Source organism: Filicampus tigris, chromosome 5 (genome assembly GCF_054856515.1).
Source record: "Filicampus tigris isolate MCC_2025a chromosome 5, RoL_Ftig_1.0, whole genome shotgun sequence".
Classification (NCBI taxonomy): domain Eukaryota; kingdom Metazoa; phylum Chordata; class Actinopteri; order Syngnathiformes; family Syngnathidae; genus Filicampus; species Filicampus tigris.
Window position 1 is genome coordinate 553070 of NC_141221.1, and position 27820 is coordinate 580889.

General features: G+C 48.5%; 1 protein-coding gene across 1 annotated transcript; it reads left to right on the forward strand.

The window, feature by feature from the left end:
• The first annotated feature begins 1900 nt into the window (after positions 1-1900).
• On the forward strand, positions 1901-27764 carry srrm4 (serine/arginine repetitive matrix 4). The gene is made up of 13 exons (XM_086031935.1): positions 1901-3707; positions 12398-12458; positions 13510-13631; positions 16539-16625; positions 17085-17177; positions 17264-17290; positions 18171-18221; positions 19696-19798; positions 23615-23841; positions 24131-24283; positions 24357-24467; positions 24733-24882; positions 25598-27764. The coding sequence occupies exons 1-13, from the start codon at positions 3541-3543 to the stop codon at positions 25857-25859; spliced, it is 1614 nt and encodes a 537-aa protein (XP_085888061.1). The 5' UTR covers positions 1901-3540; the 3' UTR covers positions 25860-27764.
• The last annotated feature ends 56 nt before the right edge of the window (positions 27765-27820 follow it).

Below are 27820 nucleotides of genomic sequence, written 5' to 3' on the forward strand. Positions count from 1 at the left end.
ATGATCATTGTTATGTCAAGATCACAGCCCCCAGCTCATTCCCATTTGTAGTTTGGACCCGGTAATTGGGCGGGCTTAAATCAACCCGACCTGGCTCACGTATGTTGTGTTATGTCGAGGGAGTCAGTCAATTCATCGCGATGCGCACGCGTTTCATTTCTTTACATTCTGTTTCATCATCGCTATATGACTTTATAAAGTATGATATTGTAGAGAGTGATTTTGTCCAGTTTTAGGGGGCTGGGGGTGGGGAGCTTTGCCCGTTCTTGTTCCACTAAAATGAGGGCAACGTGACAAAGCGGGCGACGCCGGTGGCCAGAGTCAATTAGAGGACATTATTCACTGGGCCGCTCTTGGCGGAGCGCTCGGGCCAAGCCGAGGAGCGCTTGCGTAACGGTCCTTGGTCCGAATCGAAAAGGAGCATGAAGGAAAGGGAGGGAGGGAGGCTGGGAGGAGGTCAAGGAGGCGGCGGCGGCGGCGGCGGCGGCGGCGGCAGATGCCCAGGCGTGACCTCAACGGGAGGAAACTCCGTTGCCTCTTTTGCCGGAAAAAAAGACGGACTGACCGAGGACAGACCGGCAACATGTAGTCAAACGTTGACCTGCGTCGACTTTTGCCCTTGCTTGCCCGTCTTCTGGCCGCCATTTTGTGCGAGATATGATCTGGGTCGATCCCGGTCAAGAAGCGGCATCGTTTTCTATCCGAGACGGCGGCTTGAATCCGCTCACAAAAAGAAGAAGAAGTGAAAGGCGTGCATCGCGGCCGTCCGATGTAAAGCTGACGCGTACGCTTGAATTACTTCTCCTCGCACCTCCGCCAAGTCCTTGGCTGCGACGCAAGAGCGAGGGCCGAGGGCGGGTGAAAGAAGGAGACGGCCTCGCGTCCCCGACGACATCCTTTCCGCGCTCCCGCTCGCCGTCCCTACGCAAAGCGTGCCGATTCATCAAGCACCTACTCGTCACCAAGCGGACGCCCGCCCGCCCGCCCGCCCGCCCGCCCGCCCGCCGGCTCGACATCAAGGTTGCGGCTTATCAGCTCACGTTGTGGCTTTTGCGTCAAACGGCTGAAAGTGGCCCAAGAGGCCGTCCGCGGGCGCCGCAAGCTTTTCACAGCTAACGGAAACTCGGCGAATAACTCAAACTCAAATTGAAAAAAACATCCTCATTCCTCATTGGAAAAAAGGAAAGAAAGATGACCGATGACTGATGGTAGTTGAATTTGGAGTAGAGCCAGCAAAAAGTCCCAAGCAGCCACGCTTGCAAAGGCAAAAGAAGCGCGCCATTTTGGTTTGAGGCCAAACTTGGCTCGGAAGCAGCAAGCGGGCCGCTGACGCCCCAGCGCCATTCGCTTTCCCGCTCGCGCGGAGTAAGCGGCTCCTCGACAACAAACGCGAAGGAGGAACGGCGGACGTCACCTCGGCATCGGCATCGGCAGCGCGACGACAAACGAGCCGCAACGCCTCGGCAGAACCTTGGCCGCCGTGCTTGTGCTCCCCTCCGCATGCTTTACAAACGTTGAGCATTTTGTTCTATTGCAGCTTGCGAGTCTTTATGCTATCATTGTTATCGAAGTCCCGTTTGTCTTTGCGCTCGAGCGCAAGCGTCGTCTCAGGAATCGCTTCCGAGCGGCGCGTTTCAACCGCGGCGGCGGAGCGTTAGCGGCGGAGAGCGGGGGCGGGGGGAGACCGGCAATGTGGTGTGTGTGTGTGGAAGGAAGGAAGGAAGGAAGGGGGTGTTTAACCAGGCTGTTGCTCTTTGTTATGTGTCATGTAGAAAGTGCAGTGCGGAGGAGGAGCCGACGGACGAGAAAGGCCCCCCGGGGGGGCTTTGTGTCAAGCACATGCGCTGGCTGGCTGGCTGGCTGGAAGGCGGGAAGGCGGGAAGGCGGGAAGGTTGGCTGCTCCTCCTCGTTGTTATGCTGACGGGCTCTCAAGATGCTCATGCGCCGCACACCAAAGCACACAGTCCTTTATTTGCTCTTGCGCTTCGCGGACACGCGCGCGCCACAACGGCAGCTCCATCCGCAAGCACAAACGTGGAGGGCGGAGCGCAATTGTGCTCTCCGCGTTGCCGGCGCTCGCGTCATGGGCCAAAATCTTTGCTCAAGGTCCCGGCGCCCTTGTGGAGTGACGCCATTTCACGTTTGTGTCTGATGGCGACGCGTCACAAACGCTCCGCGCGCTTCGCATTTGCCACTAATCGGGTCAAATCCCCAGCGAGTCGTTTTCGGAAGACCCCTGCAAATGCTCCGAAATGACCTCATCCGCCGCACCTCCCGTTCAATTCCCGCTCAATTCCCGCTCAATCCCCGTTCGGCTGGCTCGACTCAGGAAAAACATGCCTTATCCAATTTCGTGTTGCCAGTGATGTTTCAAAAAGTCTCAGAGGAGTCCGTCTTTGAAATGAGAATGAGCCTCCAATGGCTGCTTCAAGCCAACACGGCAGACTTGACCCTAACCAAATATGTCGCATGATCGGAATGGTCTACGGAAGGCTGATTTCTCCCCCCCAAAATCCTTGAGTCAGTTAGAGTTTTGTGTCCCACGGCTATTTTGCCACCGTTCTCTGCCCTGCGCGCGCAATCGGGAAATCTCCAAACGTTCCCAATTTTGAGTGGCGCATACCAAGGGTTGACACTTGGTCGTCATCAAATGAAAGCGTTTGTACAAATGTGTCATGAAGGACCCTTGGGAATGGACAAAAATGACACTAGAATGGAGCCCCGGAAGCCCATTTCACTTTGTGCAGACCCACCGAAAAGTCTCCTGAAGCCGGAGCGCCAAAGACACACAGCAAGTCTGCCGTCTGATTTTAAAGCAACCTTTGCAAGCGGCTTCCAAGATGAACTCCTTCAAGAGGTTTCCTTTGATTCTCACCTTCTAAAAAAACAAACAAAAAAAGCGACAGTCCACAGCTGGGCGATGTTGTCATTAGCGCGTGTGGGCGGAGCCCGGCGCCAAAGTTTGATCAATGGCGGGCCTCAGAAAGCGAGCCTCCGTCATTGCCTGGGAAGAGCACAAAAGAAGAAGCTGGAGGGACGAGTCAAGTGATGACGTGAGCCGGGGATGGCGGGGGTTGTATTGTCGGAGAAAGGGAGGATGAAAGGAGGGAGCCCCCGCCCCCGCCCCCGCCCCCGCCCCGCTCGCCTCGCACGCCTCCCTCCTTTGACGTCATTGGCCGAGAGACACAAAACGGCTCTCTCGCCGCTGATCCCCCCCCAGTCGGCTCGCGCACGCTCGCCGCCGCGTTCGCTCCCGTCGGACCAAACCTACGCCGGCTCAGCCCGCCGCCCCCAAAGACGGCCCCCCCCTTCCCTCGCCACTCGGAACCGACTGCAGTCGGCCACCTCCGTCCGCCCGGAGCGGGCAGATGTCTCGGGGCCCCTCTCCATCAGGCAGCGGCGCCCCGTCATCCGGGAGAAGAATAGGTGCCGGCGGGAGAGGCGAGACGCCCGGGTGGCACGCTGACGCACGCCGCGCCGGGGGCGGCGCCGAGCCGAGGGCTTCGGGGCTCGGACGGCTCCCGGACGGGACGCCTGCCCATGCGCGCCCGGGCGCCGTGCCCAGGTTCGCTCCAGGAGAGCGCCGCCATGCTGCATCAGAAGCAGCTCTTTGAGAAGTTCTGGAAGGGGACCTTCAAGGCGGTCGCCACGCCCAGGCCGGGGAGCGCCATCGCGGCCAGCATCACCGCGCGCACCAGGCCGACCCGGTGAGTTGCCGCAACTTTGCCGGCCGGCTCGTCTTTGCGTCAGCTGCTTTCACGGGTCGGGCGCTCTCAACCGGCGCCGGTGTTGACAAAAGCCTCCGTTAGGTCTTCTTCCAAGACCCCAAATCAATGTCGGTGTTCAGGAAAACATACGCCGGGCGCGTCGCACACTCGGCGTGCCGCTTGCTCAATGTTTGTGAAAAGACCGGACACCACGTTGACCAAAACAAATCCGTCTCCGCGTTGCCTTGAAACCCGCGCGTCAGTTTCCCACTCGGTTGGCGACTGAAGACTGTCAATTGCCCCGTCCTTGTTTTGATTTGCGCGGGTGACCTTTGAATGGCGCCGGCGGCCGCCTCCGTCCATCCGCTTCATCTCGACGCCAAATGAGACGTCTTGATGAGAATTAGCGCAGGCCGTTGCTTCTCAATCGCACAATCGCCGTTCCACGGCTGCGCATCTACTTCTTGAAACTCTTTGCTGCTATGCAATACGGCTCTTGTCGCGGATAGCAAGAAAGCGGAGGTGCCTCGCTGCGGATTTTGGCCTTCGGCGGCGCCGCCTCAGCCCACCGCGTCCACCTCGTAGCGCCTTCGGTGCCGTGGACGTCGTTTCCGTCGGTCCGCTGAAATCCAACCGTTTCCTGCGCCCGACAAATTTTCTTGCGCCTCTGAGTGTCTCGCCCAGCTCGGCGTTGAAATCCCGCTTCGCCAACAGTTTGGCGGTGCTGCGTGTGCCTCACGTGTGCCTCACGTGTGCCTCACGTGTGCCTCACGTGTGCTTGAATGAGACTTGAAACCTGATTGAAAAAGGGAAGTGGCGAGTGAAAGTGAGACCGGGGCATTTCTGGCTTTGACTGAGCCCACTAAGGAGTAGCGAAAGTAGCACCTGGCTCGGCGAGGAAAACAATTTGCCTGCGTTGGCTTGTGCAAGTGCGCCTAATGAAACGTCTGCCGAGCCGATGTTGGCGGGGCTCGGCTCGGTTGAAGGAGGCGCTCCTCCGGCCGGGCCGGGCTGGGGCGGCGTGCCGGCATCCGCGAGGGGGGCTTGGGGGTCACGACGGCAAAGTCAGACCGAATGGCCGTAACGAGGACAAAGAGCAGAAATCGAGCCAGCTTTCCCGCTGTCGTTGTGCTGCCGCCGTCACGATTCGGCGTCTCGGCGAGGAAGCGTTATTCATGCTGCCGCGCGCGTGTGCGATATGTGCGAGTGGGCGTGATTTGTGTACGCGGTACGCGTGCGTGTTCAGGCCTCTCACCTCATGAGACGCAGCAGATGTTTCAGACGCGTCGTCTGGCAAGCACACTCGGCGCGAAAATGAGGCTGAATGTGCTCGGACAATGTTCGAATTAGAAACCGTGCGGACACTGAACATTGGCACTTATGTCCGTGGCTAAAAATGACGGCGGCTCTAAAATTCATGAAATCGTCAGCACGCTCCAATGAATTTTCACACAATAGTGACGTAAGACATATAATTGAGAAACGGTCTGAGAAAACACGGAGACGGACGGACGGACGGCGGAATGCCCAGCTCCGATAATGCACATCACGCTTTTTTGGACAAAGTGCTTTTGGCAGAGTAGGATAAGGTCACAGCACTTGCCGTGCTCATACCTCGTATGAGAATTCATTCGTTCAAAATTGCAAAATTAGTTTGGACTTGATGAACCGAATGGAATCGTTACATTTGAAAGTGGCCACATCCTTGAATCGCGTGGCACCCCATGTATCGAGAACGTATGCCATCGTCTTTTATGAACGCTAGATTAGGCTTATATGGCAATATATGGCAAAAATCCCCAAACGTGCGATTTGCGTGTAAGGAATAAATGACCGTTTATCCGACCAATCAGAGGCAACCTTCAAAGTGCATGGCCATCCAATGAGAAACCAGCATCTGGGGGGCATTACCAATACTGATATCTTTTTTCAAAAAATGAAGAAAATATGAATGGATAGTTTGAGCCTGCTTATTTTGCCACATTGATTATTTGATAAAAAAAAACGTTATTTCTTTTGGAACATGTTGCAATCATATTGATATTGCAATATTCAACACCCATATCACATGGTTTTATATGGCTAGCCTCCCTTTTTTTTGTTGCTGCGGTTGTTTTGCAGCTTGTGCCTTGACACCAGTAATCACACGTAGACGTAGAATCGACTACGGTCTTTGTCACGAATGGGGAAAGCGGGAAGTGACGCATGTTGTAAAGCAGTCTGCACGTCGGTAGTTTGTTTCGCGTGGCAGGGTTCCTACCACCCTCCTCAAAGTTGCTCAGTGCCAGTAAAAGCAGTACAGGAGCCCTCAGGTCATGACAAAAATGCCATTCCACTTGTTTTAAGTCGATGTTTCATCAGAAGAGTTATGAAAATATTTTATGAAGGTCGAAAACTTGCCTTGTGCTGCTTTAAAAGATTTTCACCAAAATAGGAACGCAGATATTGGACAGGAATTTACCAATCGTGACCATTTTGGCCACAGGAAGTTAAAAAAACCAGACAAAGTAGTGAGGCGGAGGCAAAATCTTCCAACAAAAAGACAAAAAAGGTTGGCCGGGGAAAAGGGAAACAACAACAAAGGCAATCGAGTGAAGCTCCGAGAGGATGGCAAGTAGAGCAGAAAGCCGCAGGCCGAGTGCCGCCGCCGTCGTCGTTTCATCTTCAAATGTATCTTTCCCCACTCGCTCGGAGGAAGTCGGAGGTAAGATGTTGGAAATCAAGAAATGATGAGCGCCGCGCTGCCGAGCCGCCCGAGCTTCATGACGTGATGATTCCTATCGACGGCCGTGCATATCGCGAGTATTGTGGATATGAAGCCTCTGTCACCAGCGTGCCTCCTCAACCACCACCTGCAGGCCTGCTCTAAAAAGAGCTCGGCGGTGATGGGACATTGTGATTGTCAGGGAATGGTGCAGAAGTGATCATTTGTAACACTGGCAGACATTCATCCAAAAAAACCAAACAGATGAAGCGCTGCGTATTGTGATCTGTTTCCTAGTTATTGTGAGAAAGTATTGCCATCATTTTCGTTTTAACGTCAATGAATACGTTGACCCCCGCATACTGATTTGGAGGTTTTTTTCTTTTTCTTGTTGTCACTTTTTGGACACATTCCCCCCCCCCACCCCGCCCACCCCATTTCACCCCCTCCCCCATTTTGGGCAGAAAACGTATAAAGGATGTTTATCAGCGTTCTTTGGAGAATGATTTGGCTTTGTAAGATCCCAAATTGATTTCAACGGCCATCATTTAGGCGCTCCTCCAAAGGCTGTCAAAGATCGGCGGTATTGTTGCATTTTTGACAGCGATGCGTTTGTTGCGCCGGCGCACTTTGGAGTGTTTTGGCCGTCATTTCCTTGGCGCCTGCCAATTGTCGCTGTCCTTGAATGTGGTCTGGTGACACCCACAAAGCGCGTTTGTCCACGCTAACTGAATGCAATGCTCATAGATTGCGTAGCCTCCAAGGTGAAGGGCAAACTTGTGAAAATCACCTCCAAGGTTTTCCTTTTCGGTGGCCGTCATTGTCAAAACGGAACGTCGGCGGTGGAGCGAGCGCAGACGACGTGAAAGCGCCTGTGTGCCCACGGTGATGATTCGTCATGCTGGCGGCGACCGATTCTTTCTTTTTGGAAACATTTTCAATACGCATTCACACGAAGAGAAAAAAAATGTCCACTTCAAAATCACTTTTCCCGGCGACTGCACGGCGGAACATTTATGCAAATGCAAATATGTTGCCAGCCCGGCCCCTTCCTCCTCCCACTTGGCTTCCTCCTCCGCCTGCCGTTCGAAGGGAGAGTACAACGAATCAAGTCGCAACAACGGTATATCAATGCATTTGCAATTAAGGCCGCCCTGCTAATGACCACCTTTAAGATGATAATAACACTTTGCAGTTGACTGAATAAGCACTTGGGTAAATACAACATTTGCCTTCCTTTTTATGGCTGTGGCGCACCAAACAAAGAAGGAAAGGAAAGCAGTATGTGTGCGGCGCTAGTATGCTAGCTGGGTCGAATTTGTCGTCTGCGATCGTGTCGGTTATAGTTAACAACTTGAGCTCCGCCGCCGGCCGGCTCTCCCTTGATAGAAGCCACGTCCCAAAGTTAGCTTTTCCCACTTTGGCATCAAACAGAAGAAGCGCTTATCGCGCTTCTTCTCCTTCATTTGGGAAAAACATGAAAGTGTCTGCGATAGCCAAGTAATGACGGAATTATTTTGAGCCGTTCCATTTAAACCGAGTGGGAAAGATTCGGGGGGTGGGTGGGGGGGGTGGGGTAGAGAAGAGCTTTGTCTCTTTGAGGTCGCTTTGAAATGAAACGGAACGACCGACTAACGAGGGAGCCCGGCAATTATCGATTGGTCACCGTTTGTCGGCGAGACGCCTCCCTCGTTAAGAAGGCCGACTCCATGCAAACAATTCCGTATGCCGCCGTTACATCCTTTTGAGGGCTTTCTCGGGAAAATTTGAGTCGCACGGGAACATTTTAAATTGGATCGTAGTCCGTCCGCCAGCCCGTTTTGCCGACGATTGACGAACGACGGGACATTTTTAAAAACTGATAGACTAAGTACTGACGGAAGTGGATTTTGGTCGGTCAGAGCAATTGTCAGTAACCGGCCGACGGACCTCTCAGTCCATCACTGACGGGCGCCCGTTTTGCTGACGGCTGTTTGTTTTGGGGGACGGACTGACTGATGGACGGACGAACCTCTGACAAACACACCGATGGGCTTTAGGGGAAGTCAACCCACACATTTTTTTTCCAGGAATATGTTCCGTGCAGGCCCACTAGTTGAAACAAGGCAATATGATTCATATGAAATATGAGTTAAACAGCAAAATCCAGCCCTTTTGAGCTTTTTAGCCATCTCAGCGGGCGGCCATTTTGTGACCTCTGTCCACAGAAAATGACATCACAGTTGCTCAGGACTCAGCTAAGGACTAATCACAGCTCACTTATTTTCTGACGCTGAGCCATGATTGGTGGTTATCTTGTAGCCCTGAGCAGTTGTGATGTCATCGTCAGTCGACAGAAGTGACAAACCGGCCGCCTCCTGAGCTGGCCAAAAACGGGTGCATTCCTCACATTCCACAAAGACAATATTCCTCAGAATGCCGTGTTCAGGCGAGTGGGCCTGCATAGAACTTATTCTTGAAAAAAAAAATGTTTGGCTTGACTTGCCCTTTTAAAAGAGATCTTGGAAATAATTGTAATGACTTGATTTTATCAGTAGGCCGACTTAAAATGCTTCAAAATGTGTGTGCTACTACTGCAAAAATTAGGTGAATTTTTGTGGAATTCTAACCGTTTCACAACGTATTACTTTGCTTTGCTTGTTTTTGTCTTTTTAACCATTCATCAGCGTGCGTGCGTGCGTGCGTGCATAGCACTATGCTTCCTCTGCTTTTTTCAATTCTTATGATCTTTTTCTTTTTTGGGCGAGATGCTGTGCAAGCCGAGCGGTATTTTGGCCGACGGGTTGACTTTGCCGGCGTCCTCTCCAGCGCCATTGACACATTTCTCCCGGCAGCCCTCCCCACGACAAGCCCTCATCCTGCCGAGAGGCGGTAGATTAGCCGGCTAATGCGTTATGGGCCGGGGGGGGGGGGTGGACTCGTAAATGAGGAGGGAGGAAGGTAAGGCTCCTCCGGGCTGAGTGACAGCTCGCCGCGTTTCAAAAGACCAGGCACGCCTTCAAGCTTCAAATTTCTGCCGGTCAACCGCATTTGGCTGTTTTGCTTCCCCCCCCCCAGCCCGTCAAACCCTTTCCAGGTGTTTTCCGTCAGCTTAATTTTGGGTCAAAATGCTGTGAACTAGCGCTGGACGATTACGTTAATAATAACTCGTGTAACCGAGCAAGGGGAAAAAAAGAAAAGCCAGATTGACATCCATAGACAAGCGATCCGTCCTCTGACCGTGGCGGCTGCAAGTCGACGACTTGACACGTGTCACACCCGTTCCCGAAATAGAGCCGGGGGGAGCCTTCGGGCAAATATAAGGCAAGACACAAAAGTGGGAACAGCAGATACTTCCCAAACTTGAAAGGAGAACGGGAAAAGAAACTTGTAAGAAATGAAAGAAAGAAGAAAAGACTCCAAAAATAGCAATTCAAACACGACGGATGGTTGCTGTGCGCCTTCGTTGGCCTCTTGGGGGCAGTGTGGTGCCGCGCATGGATGGAATGAGAACAGAAGACGTTTTGATTGAAGTCAATCAATCAATCAATCACATTTTATTTATATAGCACTTTTCAGTCTACGAATTTGTGTCTGTGAGTGGTGTCACGTTACCTGTGTCGTGTTTGCGTGTGAATGTTCGTGATTTGAAGGAATATCACTCCTGAGGTCGAGGCTAATTTCCCCTCAGCACGCCAAAGGGATTTTACTTTGACTTTAGCATTGGCGCTATGCAAAATTACATATTTGTTGTTGTTGTTGTTGTTGTGTGTTTAGTTTTACCGTAAAGTCCAACTGGGTGCCAGCGTCTCCTTCCAAAATAACACAACAATCGCATTTAGATGTTCTCTTATTTTCTCTTTGGGCGGCCTATTTTCAAACTGGGGGGTATTTTTAGGGTTAGCGCTGACATCATAACGTCCAAATTCGGTCCATTTTTTTCCACGAATCAATACGGTTGATAAATACCCAGCTGCTGATTTTGTTTTTGTTTTTTTACAAATTAAGGACCAAGGTGTTGCTCTCTTTGTTGTTGATGCAAACATCATTTTTTTTCCCCCCGAATAGTGATGATTTTGGCATTGCGAGGACTTTTTCCTGATGCCGTTGTTTTACCTGTATGTCTGTGAGTTTTATGTTATCTGTATAGCTGTGTTGCTCCACCTCTTGTGTTCAACTATCCATAGGCTCCTACAAACATAACATTGAAGCTAGCTTCGTTAGCCTGTTTATGTTGTTTTGTAGTGCTTGTTAGCGGCGAGCTAAACGTCCTCGTAGAAAGCAAAGCTAGGTTTGTGCGTTTTTAAAAGCAATTTAGCGTCCGAATTTAGCGTCCGACTTTGAGGCCACGCTGGCGCGTTACACCGATCGGCGTTCGGGTGACCTCTGGCCGGCCACCGGCGCCTGCGACCCCATTCTGGTTTTGATGAAGGTCTGACACTGTTGCAACCCTCTTTTGTTGTGTTCTTGCAAATTTCATGAAACAGCGGGCGGAGAATTTTGCCACATTTTTTACCGCGTACACGGAGGTGGTCACAACTCGTGCGAAAGCCGCGGTAATAAAAGGGCTGCAACGTATTTTAGTGAGCAAGCAATGGTCATTATTTTGGTTCTTTTTTTTTTTTTTTCAAAGTACAAGCTGATGTTTCTATACGTCTTTTTTTTTTTTTTGCCGCAAAGACAGTGAGTCTATTTTTTCCAAAGATTTGGAAAGTTTGAAGCCGCCAAAATCCCGATTTAATAATGCATGAATTAAATAAATAAATGAAAAAAGTGAAACACTGACTACTTCTCGAATGCACTGCGCGTGCAAGTGTGTGTGTGTTTGTATAAAGTGTCAGGGATTACCTCCGCCTGGCAACAAGTGAACGCCAAGGCGAATAATTGGAGGCGGGCGCTGACATCCCATCAAGACTCGAAATTGGCCTCGGTGTCTCTCTCACACGCACACACACACACGCACGCAAAGGCAGAAGCTGTTTTTGCCATTTCCATGCAGGAGCTTGCTAAATGCTGCTCCTTTAATTGGATGATGAAGTCGCAGCCAGACGGCTTTTCGCAGCGAGTGGAGCGGGAGGAGCGTTTTTGCTTTTGTTTTTCTCCAAACTCGACGTTCCGGTGGTGAACTCGGAATTGCCAATTAAAGCCATTTCCCTCTGACAGCTCCGTAATTGCCGACATGTTTGGCTTGAGAGCACGCGAAAGACGAGCTGTGCTGGAAATTCCTTTGAGTTTAGGGCAGGGCTGGCTGCAGCGATTTTGGATATCCTCCTGCAAATTTGGATCGAATAATCGGCTATTCGGATCAAAACAGATCTGCTTTTTTGCTTGCTTTAATACAGAAGACCAAACCCCCCCCCCAAATTTCCACTTCATCGTGAAAATCCAAAACATGCAGCCACAAATCGGATGACACAAGCACCAAGTCAATCGTGGAACTACGGCCTAGAGTGTCCTGGTGTCAAGCGCACATACGGACAAACTTCTTTTTGAACGTGGACAGAAGTCCAGTGACAGAACATTGGGTTCAGATGGGGGGCGTTTGCCCCCCTGGTCTCACTGTCATCTCACTGTGTCATCTCACTCATTTCAATGCTTGAAAACCTCATTGTCCTGGTTTGCAAGCCTGATTTGAAAGTGCGTCGCGGCCACGCAAGCGCTTGCGTCGGCTTGCGTCGGCTTGCGTCGGCTTGCGTCGGCTTGCGTCGGCTTGCGTCGGCTTGCGTCGGCTTGCGTGGCCGCGGTTGGCGAGAGTTTGAAAAAGGCACGACTGGACTTTGTTTTGCTTTCGGCTGCGTCCTCGGCGAGGTTCGCTCGCCGCACGGAGAGGCGCTGAGGAAAGGACGCCGCCGCCGCCGCCGCGCGCCTCCGGTGAAAAGCGCCAAAGGGCCCACTTCCGATAGGCGAGCCGAGCCGGCGCGGAATCCGGCCGCTGGGCTTTTGTGGCGCTCGGCCGGCAGCGCGAGCCACTCGCTCACTTTTGCTCTTTGGCTTTGTTTGCTTTCAGTCCGGAGGCCGACCAAACGCCGGGCCACCCTCGGACGGACGACAAGGACACCCGCTCCGAGGTGACCCCGCCCCTCCAAAATGAAAATGAACATAAGCCACTACATCTTTTGTTTGTTTTTTTAATAGATTAGACTTTTTTTTAAAAAGTCACTTTCGCTAGTGTGCTACCGTTGGAATGGATAAAAAAATTTTTTTTTAAAAAGTAATTTGTGCAAAAATACAGTCATATTTACACGCGTGGATAGGACACGTCATCATTTGTAAAATAAATCGAACTAATTTGCACAAAAATGAAGCGACGCAATTCTGAGGAAAAAGGTCACACTTTCAATCCAGAATTACAAGTAGCAGTACTTTTTGTTTGAAAATCAAGTTGTAGATCGCCAGCAACAAATTGAATGTAGATGTAGTACAAGCAAAAGTTGTGCTTTGCGTCACGTATAAGTTGTAATTTTTCAGTCATTCGTGCAAGATTGAAAATCGGCATACTTACAAATACCACGGTGTCATACAAGTAAGGGTTGTCATTTGTTTGAAATTTGTGTAGGCCTACTATGAGCAAACAGTCATATTTTAGAACCGCAATGCAGCTACAGTACAAGAAAAATGTGTGCAGTAATCCACTCGTCGTATTCCAAGAAATAGGCACAATTTGTACGAGAACCAAGTACGTATACGGCGCAAAGGGAAAAAAGTCGTTCTTTTAAATAAGTCTACAAAAACCTCGTCGACATTCAAGTCATAAGAACTGGTGTGAAAATGAAGTCATATCACGAGAAAACAAATATTCCATTAAAAGGTCTTGATCTGCACGATTACAAGAAATTGCCCAAATTCAGTCGCTGAAGTCTTTGTACTATGAAGAAAAGTCATGCTTTTTATTGATAATCTGCATATATTTAAAAGAAGAAGTTGTAATATTACAAGAAATAGTCGGAATTTGAAGGAGAACAAAGTCACAGTGTTCCAAGAGAAAAGTTGTACTTTTGACCGACAAAGTCATCTGTACCATGTTTACAGGCGGTCACAATATTCCAAGACAGAAAGAAAGTTCTTTCATCGCCGGATGATTTTCTCAAACATTGCCAATGTTTTGCCTTTTTCCTCCAGCCGGGCCACGTTGCCGACGACGACCAGAAAAAGGGGCCAGCCGCGGACCACTTGGTGGCCCCGACCGGCGGGGACAAAGGCCGCCGCCATCGCCGCCACCGCCGGCACCGGCGGGCCAGGAGGTGGTGAACGACACTCTTTTTTCACATTTGAAAAACACACTTTTTTGTTTGGTAATACTTGGACTTTTTGCTTGTAATGTTACGACGTCTTTTACTTGTACCGCATCTCATTCAAACGTATTCTTCCAACACTGACTACATTGTCGTACAAATCCGATTTCTTGTTGGATTACCACGCATTATAGAGACTACGACTTTTTGGTAATATCCCCATCGTTATTGAAAAGTACAACCTTTTCTTGTAATAGCACGACTTCCTGTAAAATCCCCTGCATACTACGTACTTTCCCCCCTCAAAGGGTCACGTTGTCAAATGTATTTGTATAGCCCTTAATCACGGGAACGTCTCAAAGGGCTTCACATGCCCATAGCTGACAACATATAAACAGCATGCCCTGATCTCTGATCTTAACCACCGGAGGGAGGGCAAGGAAAAACTCCCCCCAAAAACCCCATCTGGAAAAAATGAGAAACCTTGAGAAGGGACCACAGATGGGGGGATCCCCCTTCCAGGATAATCGATGATCGGGCTGCAATGGATGGCGAGTGGGCAACACATGTTATGATACTATCCAGTGTTCGTTCAAATAATGCGAAAGTTAATCAAATGAAGTGCTGCGGGAAGATGACTTGGCTCAAGCCGCTCCCCACCCACTTGATCAAAAAAGATCCCAAATCAAGGGGCAATGTTATACACTACACGGGTTGTTGGCCTTCTTTCGACATTTACCGGTGCGTAGGCAGCGCGGCGGCAATAGTTCATGCCATCCATCGTGCCGTGAAGAAGGCCAACTTCAAAATAAACCTTACCCAACCAAATAATATACGAACATCAATTCCTCGATTCGCTTTTATTTTGACGTTGTTGGCGGCAGCGTAACGGCTGACTTGGCTCCTTTTCCAGAGCCTGAGGCATTGCCGTCACAAACTGTCGCTCCTTGCTACCGACTCGAACGACACAACGGCGTCATGAAATGCCGTTCGGTCGCTGATTAAGGCCGCTAAAAACAACTTCATTAAGATGACACTGTTCTACGGCGCCTGTTGCCAGCGTTTAGCGGCGGCGGCCGCGCTAGTGGCTAGTGGCTACTGGCTAGTGGCTACTGGCTAGTGGCTACTGGCTACTGGCTAGTGGCTACTGGCTACTGGCTACTGGCTACTGGCTAGTGGCTACTGGCTAGTGGCTACTGGCTACTGGCTAGCATTGAGAGCGAGAGCTGCCGGCTTGCTTTTCCGTTTATTCGACGTCAGTGACCCAGCGCGCGGCCTGACACAGTCGCCGTTCCTGCTGGTCACTTTTGAACAAAGCAGGCTTCCTCAAATGTGCGGTTTTGGCCGGCCAGGTTGCGACTGTGGTTGTGACGTCACTTGGCCAACAAGCGCTGCGTTGATGAGCTCGTACGTTGCGGCGCTAAGCTTGGCATTACAACCGCTCAACAATAACATGCAAAACAGCTGCTTCCACCATCATATCTGACGTCTTTCAGACAGCCTCTTCTATAAACAATCAAATCGCTCGATGTTACTTTAACACAGTCGAACCGGGTGCAACCGATGGGTGTGTTCGAATGAAATCAAGGGGTACGTCACGATTGAAGATTGTGATGATTGGATTCGTATCAATTCAGCAAGACTCCGATTCGATATGGCACGGCTGTAATTTTTATGCTTATTATTATGGAACCGCCATAAAAAATGTCTCCAAAGACCAAACTATCCAAGTGAATTCATTTCATCAATCATCAACTACGTCAAACCGATTGATATCTGGTCTGCATCTCTCATAAAAGACCATTGCATGCGATTCTCGATATATGAGGGGCACTACGATTCAAGGATGCAACGATTTCAAAATGGAGATTAAGTTTGCTTTGTCAAATCTAAACCGATTTTCTGATTTGAATAGTTTTTTGTTTGTTGTTACCAACCTATTAGTTATACATTCTTGTACAAAAAACAACCTATTGTCCTTTATTCTGGTTGTAAATTCCGACTGTTTGTAAAATTGCAACTTCATTATCGGCGTTTGTCTCCCTACTCATTTTTTTCTGAACTTTTGTCCAAATTCTATATCTATGACTATATCTTGTCACGTTGCGACTTTATTGTCCTCTGTTGTTGTCGTTGTTGTTGTTGTTTTTTTTAGCTAGCTAGCAAGCCTACGAAAACCATTTTCTACCTGACTCCCCGGAGAACACATGGAATTAGTGCGGCAAAGTGGTGCGGAGGAGTCTTTTGATTTCTGTTTTCCGCCTCGGAGCAGCGCGGCGCCGTCATTGGCGTCTTTGCGGGGATTCATCATCACGTCGCCGTCGGATCATCTTAAATTGACTCGCTGATGAGCTGGCTTTTGATTGCTTGCGGCCCGGAATCGTCGGCAGCTTTTTTTTTTCCCCCTCTCTCTCTGATCCACACGATGAGTCACGAGGATTAAACAAGATGAAGAAGGCTAAATAGTGGCGCTTTTATACAAATGCTGCAAACGTTTCATGTGGAATTTAACAGTGGCAATGAACTGGAAATATTCAAATCACCTCAACACTTTGATGCCCAAAGCAAGAGAAAGAGAAAATCAAGACTTTTTTTCCCCCCCACATTAACAAATGTTATTTTACTTTTCTTTCTTTCTTTCTTTTCTTTTCTTAATGTTGTAATTCGAATCTGTAAAATGAAATACACGCGTATTTGTAATGTTGTGACTTTTTCCTCTGTAGAATTATAAATCGGGTGGGTTAAGAAATGGGTGATGGAAGACTTTGTCCGAATACAAATTGCGTTTGCGTATTCTCACGCTAATTGCGACTTGATTCTCATACAAACGGCGACGTTCTCTTTGCCCGCGTTAGGATTTGACAAATTGCAACGTTGCTTTCTTGATGTTGTGATTTTGTCCCTCCCGGCCTGCAGCGCCTCCTTTGGTGAGGAGCTGCCACTGCGGCCCAAAGGCAAGAAAAAGAAGAAGAGCAAGTTGGAGCGCAAAAGGCTGACCAGAAGGTGACTTGGCTTTTTTTTTTTTTTTTTTTTTTTTTTTTTTTTTATAGCACATCCACATTCAGGCCCCCTTTGGGGGGTTGAGAGGGTTCTGCAATTTCCATGGAACATTTAAAACATTTTAAAAAGCATTTTAAAAACACAAATTTGTAAAACATACCATAGTTTTAACCCTCCCATATGCTTTGGACACATTTAAACTTCTAAAAAGATGTTAAAGTAACAGACATTTTTGTTATGTTACAACTACTTTGGTTTTTTTCTCAATTTAAACTTGGTATTTTTGCCTCATCTTATAACACCTTTTTTTCCTCAAAATGCGACAACTTTATTTATTGACTACACTGAAGGCGTGCGACTCGAAATTGCGACAACTGCCAAACCGCATACAAAGAATGAATGATCGCTTCAAAATGTGCCTTATGCGGCCGTGGAGATTCACCATTTCATGTCATCTCTTAGGTCGCCCTCTTGCAGCCTCTCTCCGCTGAGGAAGAAGAAAAAGAAGAAGAAGAAAAAGAAGAAGAAAAGTTCCAAGAAAAGCAAGCGGCATGGGTATGCGTGGCCTCTTTTGCCCAAGTCACGCGTCCTTTAATGAACGGGATAAACTCATCTGAATTGTGGTTTGTCCTTCCTCCCAGATGTACCTCCACAAAGTCCAAACGCAGGTTTGTCCGTCGAGTTTTTGGCGTGCCAATGTTGACAGACAGCGGCTGTGTTGCGAATCTCACACACATACGCAACATAAATAGAACGTACGTACGTATCATATCGCCGACCTCCGTAGTCCCCAAAATGTCCACTAGAAATCCGTTTGTAGCGATTCAGGAGTTGATGAACGATTCCCAACGCAGTCGTTGATCAACTCCCGACTTGCTAATGGTTACAAAACTAGCCGTTATACAAAAGTACCGCATTTCTCGCATTCAGTACTGCTACGATTGCCACTGTTCCGTGTCATATTCTGACCCAAGGATTGTTGGAATTGCAACTTGTTGGACAACTTGCAATGTCTCCACATTCTCGCTCCAAAGTACACGTTGTCATCGTTTTCGGACAAATTACGACCATTCCCCGGCCGTCACCTTGGAATAGTATCAATTCCAAATTTTCTTGCACTATAAGCACAACGTTTTGCTCGTAAGACTCTGACTTCATTTTCCTACAAATTACGACTGTTTCCATGGTACAAATGACAACTTTTTCTTGTCTTCATTCGTGTTGAAAAATCTCAATATGAATTCATTCTTGCACATATTCCAACAATTTGTTTTAACGTTCCGCCTTAATTATTGTTCATATTACAACTTGCTCTTGTTTGAAAGTACCACTTTTTTTTTTTTTACTCTAAAATACTATGATTCCATGCAAGTTTTGAACATTATGTCTTAATTCTTGGACATGTAACACTTGTATACTTGGTATCCAGGTGCCCTAATTAACAAAGGAAGCGAAATGTACTCTGCCGCAGTCGCAAAATGTAGGAAGAAACGCTTTGAATGATTTGCGAGCGATGACGAGGCCGTTTGTTGTCTTTGCTTGCGGCAGCTCGTCGCGTTTCAAGCCAAAGCCAAAGGACGAGCGCAAACGCAAGAAAAGGTCAGTCCTTTCGATCGCTCCAAGGAGAAGCAGTGCACAAAATTGCTTCCAAAATTTGGCTTCATTCTCGCAGAAATTGCGACATTATGTTTTGTGATATTGTCTTCATTCTTGTACAAAATTCACTTTTTTTCCTCATCCAAATTGCCTTTCGCAAAATGTGATGAATTTCCTCTTCCTCCCCCTTGACTTTGTCCCAAATAATAATGCTAGCAATATTATTCCCACGGCCGGCGCTTTTGTGGACGCTCAAAGAGGCTTCACAAGGGAGGATTTCTCGCTTGACGCTGGCCGCAGCTGCCCCGAGGCGGGCCCAGGCCAAACATCGGCAAACTTTTGTCTCTGTCGAGTGGGAAAAGGGCTGCTGCTGCTGCTGCTGCTGCGTCAGCCGCCGTGTTAGTGCGTGCGAATGTCAAGTTTTGCTGTGAGCAGCCCAAAGGTGTGGTCGAGCTGGCCACGAGGCCTTTCTTTCCATTTGTGCTCGCCGGTTCTTCCCTCAGCAGCCGGCGTCCCGCCGCCCGTCGTCATCGGCAGGCACAGGCAGGACGCCAAAGCCCGCGCTCCCTTTTCCGCCTTCAACTTCTTGTTGCCGTCTACGGTTAAGTAACCTCCGCATTCCATCTCCTGGCTTGCGGTTCCATTCGATTCCGTTCGATATTGAACAAATACACAAACAGAGATCTTGTTGGCAGTTTTTCATGACTTATTTTTCATGCCCGACCGATTCATCGGCCCATATAAGCGCCTTTAAAATTGGCCCTTTTAAAAAAACATTTGTATTGATTTTGGACAAATTACAACCGAAGACAAAGATTATGACAATAAAACAAACATGACCTCCGAAAATGCCATTCACTATATCATCCTTAAACTAATCGGGTAATGCATTGGTTATCGGAATTGTATTCTGTCAAATATTGGGACCGGCAACGGCGTCCAAAAAGAATCTGTATTAGTCAGGCCCCGCTAGATTGTTTCCACGGGGAAAAAAACAGATGTGCAGTGCTTGTACTGTCTGCACTCACCCCGATAACTACTACTGTCGGCCAAATTCTTATTATTTATTACAATATTGCGACCTTATTCTCCTACATAGTTAAGATTTTGTTTCGGAGCGATAATGCAATGTTGACATGTTTAGTACACTCGTGAACCTTTTTCTTGTAATGCAGCAACCATAGTCTCGTACAAGATCGAGAATTCTTGCAAAGGAATGCGCTGCAAAATTCAGATTTGTAAACATTTTTTTATTCACATACAAACCTAAGATTTTTTTTTTCTTTTATTGTCACAACTTGATTTCCATCCAAAATGAAGATTCTTTTTTCTTGTAATATTGTGACTTAATTGTCGTGGTGAATGTCTTTTTCTAGTGAGAATGCAACTCAAATTCAAGGCGACATGTTTGCCATTTGTGCGTGCGTGCGTGCGTGCGTGCGTGCGTGTTGATGAATGATGTTTGTGATGCTCGCAGACCGCCGGCGTCCAAAAAGGACTTGCGTCCCATGTCGGAGGCCAAGTGGACCAGCGGCATCTCCAAATGTGTAAAAGCAGCCTCCGTCCTCTCCGCCGCCTCCGTAAGTCCTTCTGCTCACTCTCGCGTCTTCTTTTTCCGATTTAGAGGTTGTTGGGGGTTTTTTCATGCCAGCAAAGGGGGAAACGCCGTGTACGGCCACTTGTTTTGCAGCGTGCGTGGCGATAGCACGCCCGAGAATGCCAGCATGTCCGCTCGCAAAACATCAGGAGGGAAACGTCCCTGCACGGGGTCAACCCTCATCACTATTTCATGGCTCATTTTGACGAGGAGGACGAGGAGCCGCGTTCTCATATTTGCTCCTGAGCGATGACGATACAAAATATATAGAACGACCGATCGATCTATCGAAAATAGTTGCAGCTCTTTTTTCTTTTACGGTATTTCCACACAAAATTATGAATCGCCGACTTAATTCGCGTGCTGTTGCTAACCTTTTTCAAAGAAAGTGTCGTTTTCTTTTTCACAATTCAAACGCGTTTGTAAATAACAATTTCATTCTGCTACAGAATCATTTCATTTTTCCCGCCATAATATTGCAACTTTATTGCATACAATTGGACTTTTTTTTCTCATTACACTAGACTAACAATAATAAATACACAAATAGTAATACATATATATTTTATTGCTTGTAATACTATGGTTTGATACGCATAGAAATCAAACAAAAACAGCAACTTTAGAGAGCAATATTTGCAATTCCACTCATACAAATTTACTGAAATGAAATCATTTAGTATATTTCAAAATGTGGCCTTGAGACAATGAGTCCAAATGTGTGTCTATATATGACAGTATGACTATTTTCGTAAGCTGTGAGAAAGACAAAGGCATTGCACGCAAAATGCTGCACGTCCACGATGTGATGTTTGGAACTCTGGGTTCACTCGGCGCCCCCTACGCACGAGGCCGCCGCATTGCGTCCATCGTATGCTAATGAGCAACCGGAATTGACGGCAACACGGGCGAACAAAATGGGCGTGGAAAGGAATCCCCCCCCCCCCCCCCCCACAGCGAAGGGTTTCTTGGGGTCAGTGGGCGAATCGATTTGCCAAATTGTCAATCGGACGCAATCGACAGCTTGCGCGCCACAAACGTTAAGTGGGACCGATTGGCTCGTGGGAAATCCAATATGCGAATGAGGCTAGCTCGCTTCCCCTTTGCTGAATCGGTCGCCGCTCGTGTTCAACATTTATCCTCCCTGATTGGACTAACAAAATGGAATGGACGCCCCACGGCTAATTGGGAGCAGAATTAGCCTAACATTGATTTTTCATTCATTTATTTTTTTTACATCTCGACTGGAGCCTCTTCACGATTGCCGTTTTGGCGGCTTTGGAAAAGAACGAAGGTAACGTTAACACTTTGTTCTTGTCAAAAATTGACAGATGAATCGATGATTAAAAAGTGTTAGTTGCAGTTGTAGTACTGACAAAAATCCTGAAATTGATCTCATCTAAACTTTCGCAGCAGCGTTGGAAAGGTTTAGAGGGCAAAATCCACTCGTTGCGCGTGATGTCAAAATCGGGTCGGGATTACCCAAAGTTTTTCGATGACTAACCCAAGCAATGACGCTGAGAGTTTTTTGCATCGTTGGTGGGCGGCCGTCTGGCTTGATGTCGGTTCCACCCGCAACTGGGTTGAAGGTATTGCGGTCTCGGCGGGTGATCTGAAATGGCCGACGCTCCTTCCAATAAAGTGAAGCCCATTTTGGTGCGTTGTCTTGCCTGCCATCAGAAAAGGGCTTCCCGTGCTACAACGTCCGAGTGATTGTCTTTTTCTTGCCAATTCACGTCTCTAATGATGCGCTTATGTTGCCCCCTTTTTCTTACACCTTCCCTACTTAAGGAGGAAATCGTGATTGGTAAGTGGATGCTGTCCCGCGGATTGAGGGGTGTTCATGCTAGGCTAGGCTAGGCTAGGCTAGGCTAATGGCAGAGGGAAAGGGTCGTTTAGCGAAGCCTCTCTTTAGCTTACGCCGTTGGCACCTCGCCATTTACTTTGTCTGCGACCTTTTTTGTGGTGTTTGTTTGTCCAGTCAGGCTTGCGGGCCGACGCGCCCCCTCTTTTCTCCGTCTTCTTTGGGGAGTGATAGACGCTAGATCTTAGATCTTTCTTTTTTTCTTTCTTTCTTTTTCTTTCTTTCTTTTTCTTTCTTTCTTTCTTGCTTTCTTTCTTTCTTTCTCTCTTTCTTTCTTTCTTTCTTTCTTTTTTTCTTTCTCATTCTTTCATTCTTTCTTTCTTTTTCTTTCTTTCTCTCTTTCTTTCTTTCTTTCTTTCTTTCTCCCTTTCTTTCTTTCTTTCTTTCTTTCTTTCTTTCTTTCTTTCCACACGTTTGCTTTCTGTTCCTATCAGGAACACTGGTTCCTTGACTTAAGAGTTTTTCCTCACTCACTCACTCAATTTTTTTTTGCTTTGTGTCTTAAGTATGGATAAATATGGACACAATTGTCCTAAATCAGTTGGGGGAAAAAACAGAGACATCTAGTGTCAACTAGTTTAACCAGTTCAAATCGAGTGTTTAAAAATATCGACATATTGAAGTCCATTTTACATTCCTAAAACTATCTATAGTTATAGCGAAAATGTCTTTAGTTCGTATCTGTCAATTAATTCCCAGCTTTGGCGGCCGATTTGAAATTTGAACATTTGTTTCAATTTACTGTACTGCCATACTTAAGAGGGAAGGTCAAGCAGTCATGTGGGAATGGTAGTTTACCTGAATATACTGTATATAGTTTTTATGGAAAAAAAAAAAATCCGATAGGTTCACTGGTAAAATGAATCCAATCTAAGTGGTTGAAAAACATCTACAGAAAATAAAAGCTAACTGTAATGACAAATCCCAAAATGTGTTAACCTTGCTCTCAAGGCTCCGCTTTGTGAAAAGAAAACCGTTTACCCAAAAACGTTTCGACTTTTACTGGAATATCTTTAGCTTTTTTTGACACCTCAAATGATAAAATAAGAAAAGCGAGACAGAAAGGGTTGCATGTTGTTTGCTCTTCACGTCACGAGCGGCATCTGCTTTGATCCACAATCGTGAGACACTTTCTTCCAAGTTGCGCAACAAACACCCCCTATAGCCAGCGCGCATATTTGGCGCAGTGTCCGGTGCCTAAACTTGCTCAGCTTCAAGTTTGTTAGCATTTCTGGAGCCAAATCTTGACCGTCTACTCAAAAGTTGTGCTGATCTCATATCCAAAGCGAGGCGGCGCCGCCATCTACTGGCATCCGGTGGTCATTACAGTTATGTAGAAGAAATCACTTGATACACAGGGTGTGTCCGAATCCCCCCCACGCCTAGCACTTTTAAAAGGCACTTGACAGAGGCCGTACGTTTGTCGGATTCCAACTGACGAATTCAAACGTGCGCGGCGGTTGAGGAGTGAAGCCGAAGAACAATTGCTGTGTTGACGTTGTCTTTTATGAAGTTGTCACAACACTGTACGTTGGCAGCACAATTCGAGGCAGTGATATTTTTCGTCTTTAAAACCACGCCACCAAATTCCTGCCGTCGTGCCGCAACGGATTCATTTCCAATGATGTCAGTTGATTTGAGACGTGAGCGATCAAGAGTTCCGGCCCTGGTCACGGAACGGATGAAACTCTTAAGTCAAGGCACCACTCTGAGTGTTGGAGCGTCGAGCGCCTTTTCGACTCTATTCTCACCGCATGCCTCAAATTTGCATGACGTCTCTTTAGCGCTTCAAAGTTTGAGGGGGCAAGATCATTTTTGAATAAAAGAGCAACATTTTTTCCCGGGCATATGAGGATGTTTTCACAACGAGTCCCGCAGCCGGCCCGGCGAGGCGGCTCAGGCCGCTGATTGTGGGCCGCTTCCGTCTGCCCGCAGACCTTCTCGGCCAAGCCTTCCCGAGGACGGGCGTCCCGGCGGGGCGAGCGCTCGCACGACTGCGACTCCGGCAACGACACGTCGTCGCCGCCGTCCTGCGAGGCCGACAAGAGCGCCGCGCCGGCCGACTTGGCCCGCCGCGACCACGACGTGTCCGACTCTGGGAATTCTCTGAGCAGCTACGCCTCCCTGTGCAAAGACGGCGGGGAAAACGCTCTCCTCAAGAGGTGACGTGGGCTTTCCGACGGCTGCCCCGCTTCACTCCGACACGTACTCATTCTAATTGTCAGCAAGAAAAGCTCAGAAGTGTGAGAAAAAGGCCACATTTGACAAGATTTGGGGGACAAATGATTGGTACGATGAAATGAACATTTGTTACATGCATTCAAGTTGGATTATCATTGCATGCGTACGGTGCGTAGGAAAGAGCCTCGAGGGACGCTAAACATGCTCCGACATGGCATTAGCGTGTGCGTCATGCCCTTGCGGAGGTGAGAGTCTTCGCTTTCCTCACAGAGAACGCGAAGCTTCGGCGCGCCCGTTTGACGCGGCGAGATCGCCGCCGAGGGGGCGCCCGAGCACCGAGTGGCGTCGCGGGAGGAGCAAAGCCTCGAGGCGTTCCCGATACTCCGGACGACGCTTTCCGAGCTCGTCGCCGTCATCTGCCAGGTGGGACGCGCCTCCAAATAGTTGCCCGCACGCAGTCGACGGCTTCTTGATTTGTTGGCGTCTCTCGTGGCAGCTCCTACTGCCGCTCGCCCAGCTATTTGCCCGATCTGCGGCGGCGGCGGCGGCGGCGGCGCGGCAGCTTGAGCAGCGCAAGCTCCAGAGGAAGCTACTTCAGACGTCGCAGGTCAACTTGAATTTTTGCAATGTTTACATTTCAAGAATGCATTTGAAGGTCACAAGGGTGACCGCCAGTTCGCATCGCAAAGACAAACGGTACACATACCACAGCGTGGATCGACATCAGACGCGTGCTTCTTTTCATTGGTGTCATAAACCATAGTCGACGCAAAGACGGCGTCAGTAAGCGGAGAATAAGGCGAGCCCCTTGCGCCGCGTCTCAATGGCGGGAAATGCAAGGGTGAGGTCTGATGAGCCGCGGGCCTCCGCAGACGGCGATCCGGAAAGCGGGCGTCCGGCTCGACACAGACGGCCAGCCGGCGCAAGCTGGGCAGGAAGAGGCCGAGGCGCAGGTCCTACTCGCCCGTGAGGAAGAGGAGGAGGGACTCGCCCAGCCACCTGGAAGCCCGACGGATCACCAGGTACACAAATCTGCACCGGCCACCGCAGCGATGCAGATACAAATGAATGGCAAAAATGAAGGCGGCGCTTGGGAAAATGGACACCGAAACCAGGAACAAACATTCTCGGTAGGACCGCTGTTTCTTAACCTGGGTTCGGTGGAACCCCAGGGGCTCGCTGAGCCGGTCTCTGGGGTTCCGTGGAGATCGGCACGCGCACGCCGAGCGTGTCTTTTGAAAACGTGATATTGAAAAGACTTTCAGAAACCTTAATCATACCGTAGGTATGGGGGAGAGGAGCAGATTATTTGACCTGTCATTGAAAAACATTGACACTCGATGGCTGCCTTTTCAATCTCGAGTCATAACGGCAAACCCGTATCACGCACGAGGACAGAATAAGGGGGAAGACGTGCTTTTTAATGGGGATTTCGGGGGACACATTATACACGGGTCCGTCTTATTCATGGGATTTGACAGGATTAGGCAAAAAAAAAAAAAATACACAAAGACGAGCCAAACATACACACCCAAAAGTTGAATAAAAAAAGTGCATGAATGAATGTGACCAAAATATGCAGTATGATGGTACGTGACATACTAGCATATTAGTTAGTTAAGGTGACCAAGGTTTTCCTCGAGACGACTAAGGGCGTCTTGGCGGCGCACTCCTGGGCGGTCGGTGGCCAGGGTGGGCCGGCACCTGTCAGACGTTTGCCCGTTTGCCGGTCCGCAGCGCCCGCAAGAGGCCCGTCCCGTACTTGCGCCGCAGCCCTTCGTCCCGCAGCAGCGTCAGCGCCGCCGCCTCGCCCGCAAGCCTGTTCCGCCTTTGCCGCCGCAGCCGTGGCGCCTCCTGCTCCTCCTCCTGCTCCGCCTCCTGCTCCTCCTCCTGCTCCGCCTCCTGCTCCTCCTCCTGCCGCTCGTCGGCCCGCGGGAGCCTGGGTCGCGGCTCGTCCTGGAGCTTTGAGGCGCGGCGGCGCAGCGCCAGCAGGTATTAGCCGTCCCTGATCACATCAACGGAAACTATTTGCACCCGGAAGAGACTGTTTGGGCGGCAATCCTGCCTTGTTGCTGCTGTTCGTCTTTCATTTCCAACAAATTCCAACACACACGTTTTCACTCTTTTCCGGGGATTTGTTATGTTGTAGTATGTCGTCATGTTGTATTGCTTTGAGGAGGTTTGGAGGGCGGGAGCTAAACGTCCCCCAAAGCGCTTAAGCTACAGCATCTTAAGCTACATGCTAGTTGGCGGACTTTGTTGAACTTGTCAGGGTTAGAGCACGATCCTGTTTGATTGACGAGTTCGGAGGCCGCCGCCGCCGCCGCCACTTGCCGATTGCCGCTCTGCGTCCCGCTTTACGGGACGGGATAGTTGACGGGCAGGGTCCCAAACTGCTTTCGATTGATGCCTCAGCCACAGCGCTGCTCAAATGTTTCCAAATCTTCCAAAATGCAACAATTTCAGGGAAAATGCTCACACGCGAGCAGGAATCGCACTGCTTTTACTTGCCACTTCCACATCTGCGTTCATCTTGAAGGAGTGTTGACAGCATTTTTGACAGCAAGATCCCCAATGATATCTTGACTCAGTGAAATAATCCAAATCAAGAGTCTGATTTTATCCAAGAAACAAGCTGACTGACGGCTTTTTTTTTTGTCTTTTCTTTTTTTTTTTTTCATTGCCAATGGCTGCTCTGACTTCTAGCAAATGTTAGCAAGTACGAGAGCAGGATCGTGAGTGCTGAAATCTACGAGTTCATAAACGCAACACTCAGTGCCACTCTAATCGATTATGCGATTTGATTAATTGATTACATTTTTTTTCATCGATGCATATTTCAAGCAGTTTGAATTGATTTTAAATCGATTTTCGATGAATCGTTACATGGCTAGCAAATGTCAAAAGAATCTCTCCCGTGGTCGAGTGCAAACAATCCAAATGTCAGCGCGAGGATTCCTGAAATCCATCGGGGAAAAAAAATACAATTAAAATGAACATTTTGGTTCAAGATGTCAAGTGGAAACCGAGGGGAATAAACAACGAGCGTTGAGAGTGTATGAATCCGATGCGCCCAAAAAGAAGGAAATAAGATTTGACATTTGATCTGTTTACTTTCTTGCGAGAGTTGTGTGAAGAAACCATATGAACTGAGTTAGCGTAGTAGTTAGCCAGCTAATCAAGAAGATAGCGGACCGGTCCGATTGAACCCTTACGTTTCAGAAAAAAGACTAAATGAAGTAATTTGACATTTGAATTGTTTGCTTTCGTGACGGAAGTTTCATAAGAATGTCGACTAGCCGCTTGGCTACTGTCTAGTAAGCGGAATGGTTGTGCGTTAGTTAGCATAGATGCTAGCCCGGCTAATCTTGCTAAGCTTGTGCGCCAACCTTTTGGTTTCCGAAAAAGAAGAAAACAAGCAAATTGATTTGTTAGCTTTCTTGCTGGGAGTTACAGGAGAATACGGAAAAAACGCCGAGCTTAGCAAGTAAAACGTCGTCGCTAGGGTTAGCAGAGCAGCAAGCATGCTAACCTGTCAGCTTGCGCAGCTATCCTTTAGTTTCCAAAACAGAAGACAGGAAGAAATGTGACATTTGATTTGATTGAGTTTTTGCCTAGAGTTACATGAGAACACTGACTGGCCGCCTTACTACTGCGTGCGTCAGCATCTAAGCGTAACGACTACGCTCCGTTTAACATATTGGTTAGCTGGCTAATCTGTTATCTTGTGCACCAACCCTTTTGTGCCTAAAAAAGGGAAAAAAATGAACATTTTTTTTTTTGTCTCAAGCTGCATCATGACACCAAATAATCGCTGGGCTATCATCTTAGCGTTTAAGAAGAATCCCTATGTGCTAAATTATCTAATCTGTTATCTTTTGCGTCAGTAAAACATGTAAATATGTCTAAGGAATGAGGTTATTTATTCTCATTTTGTCACACAGTCCTGTCATTACGTCG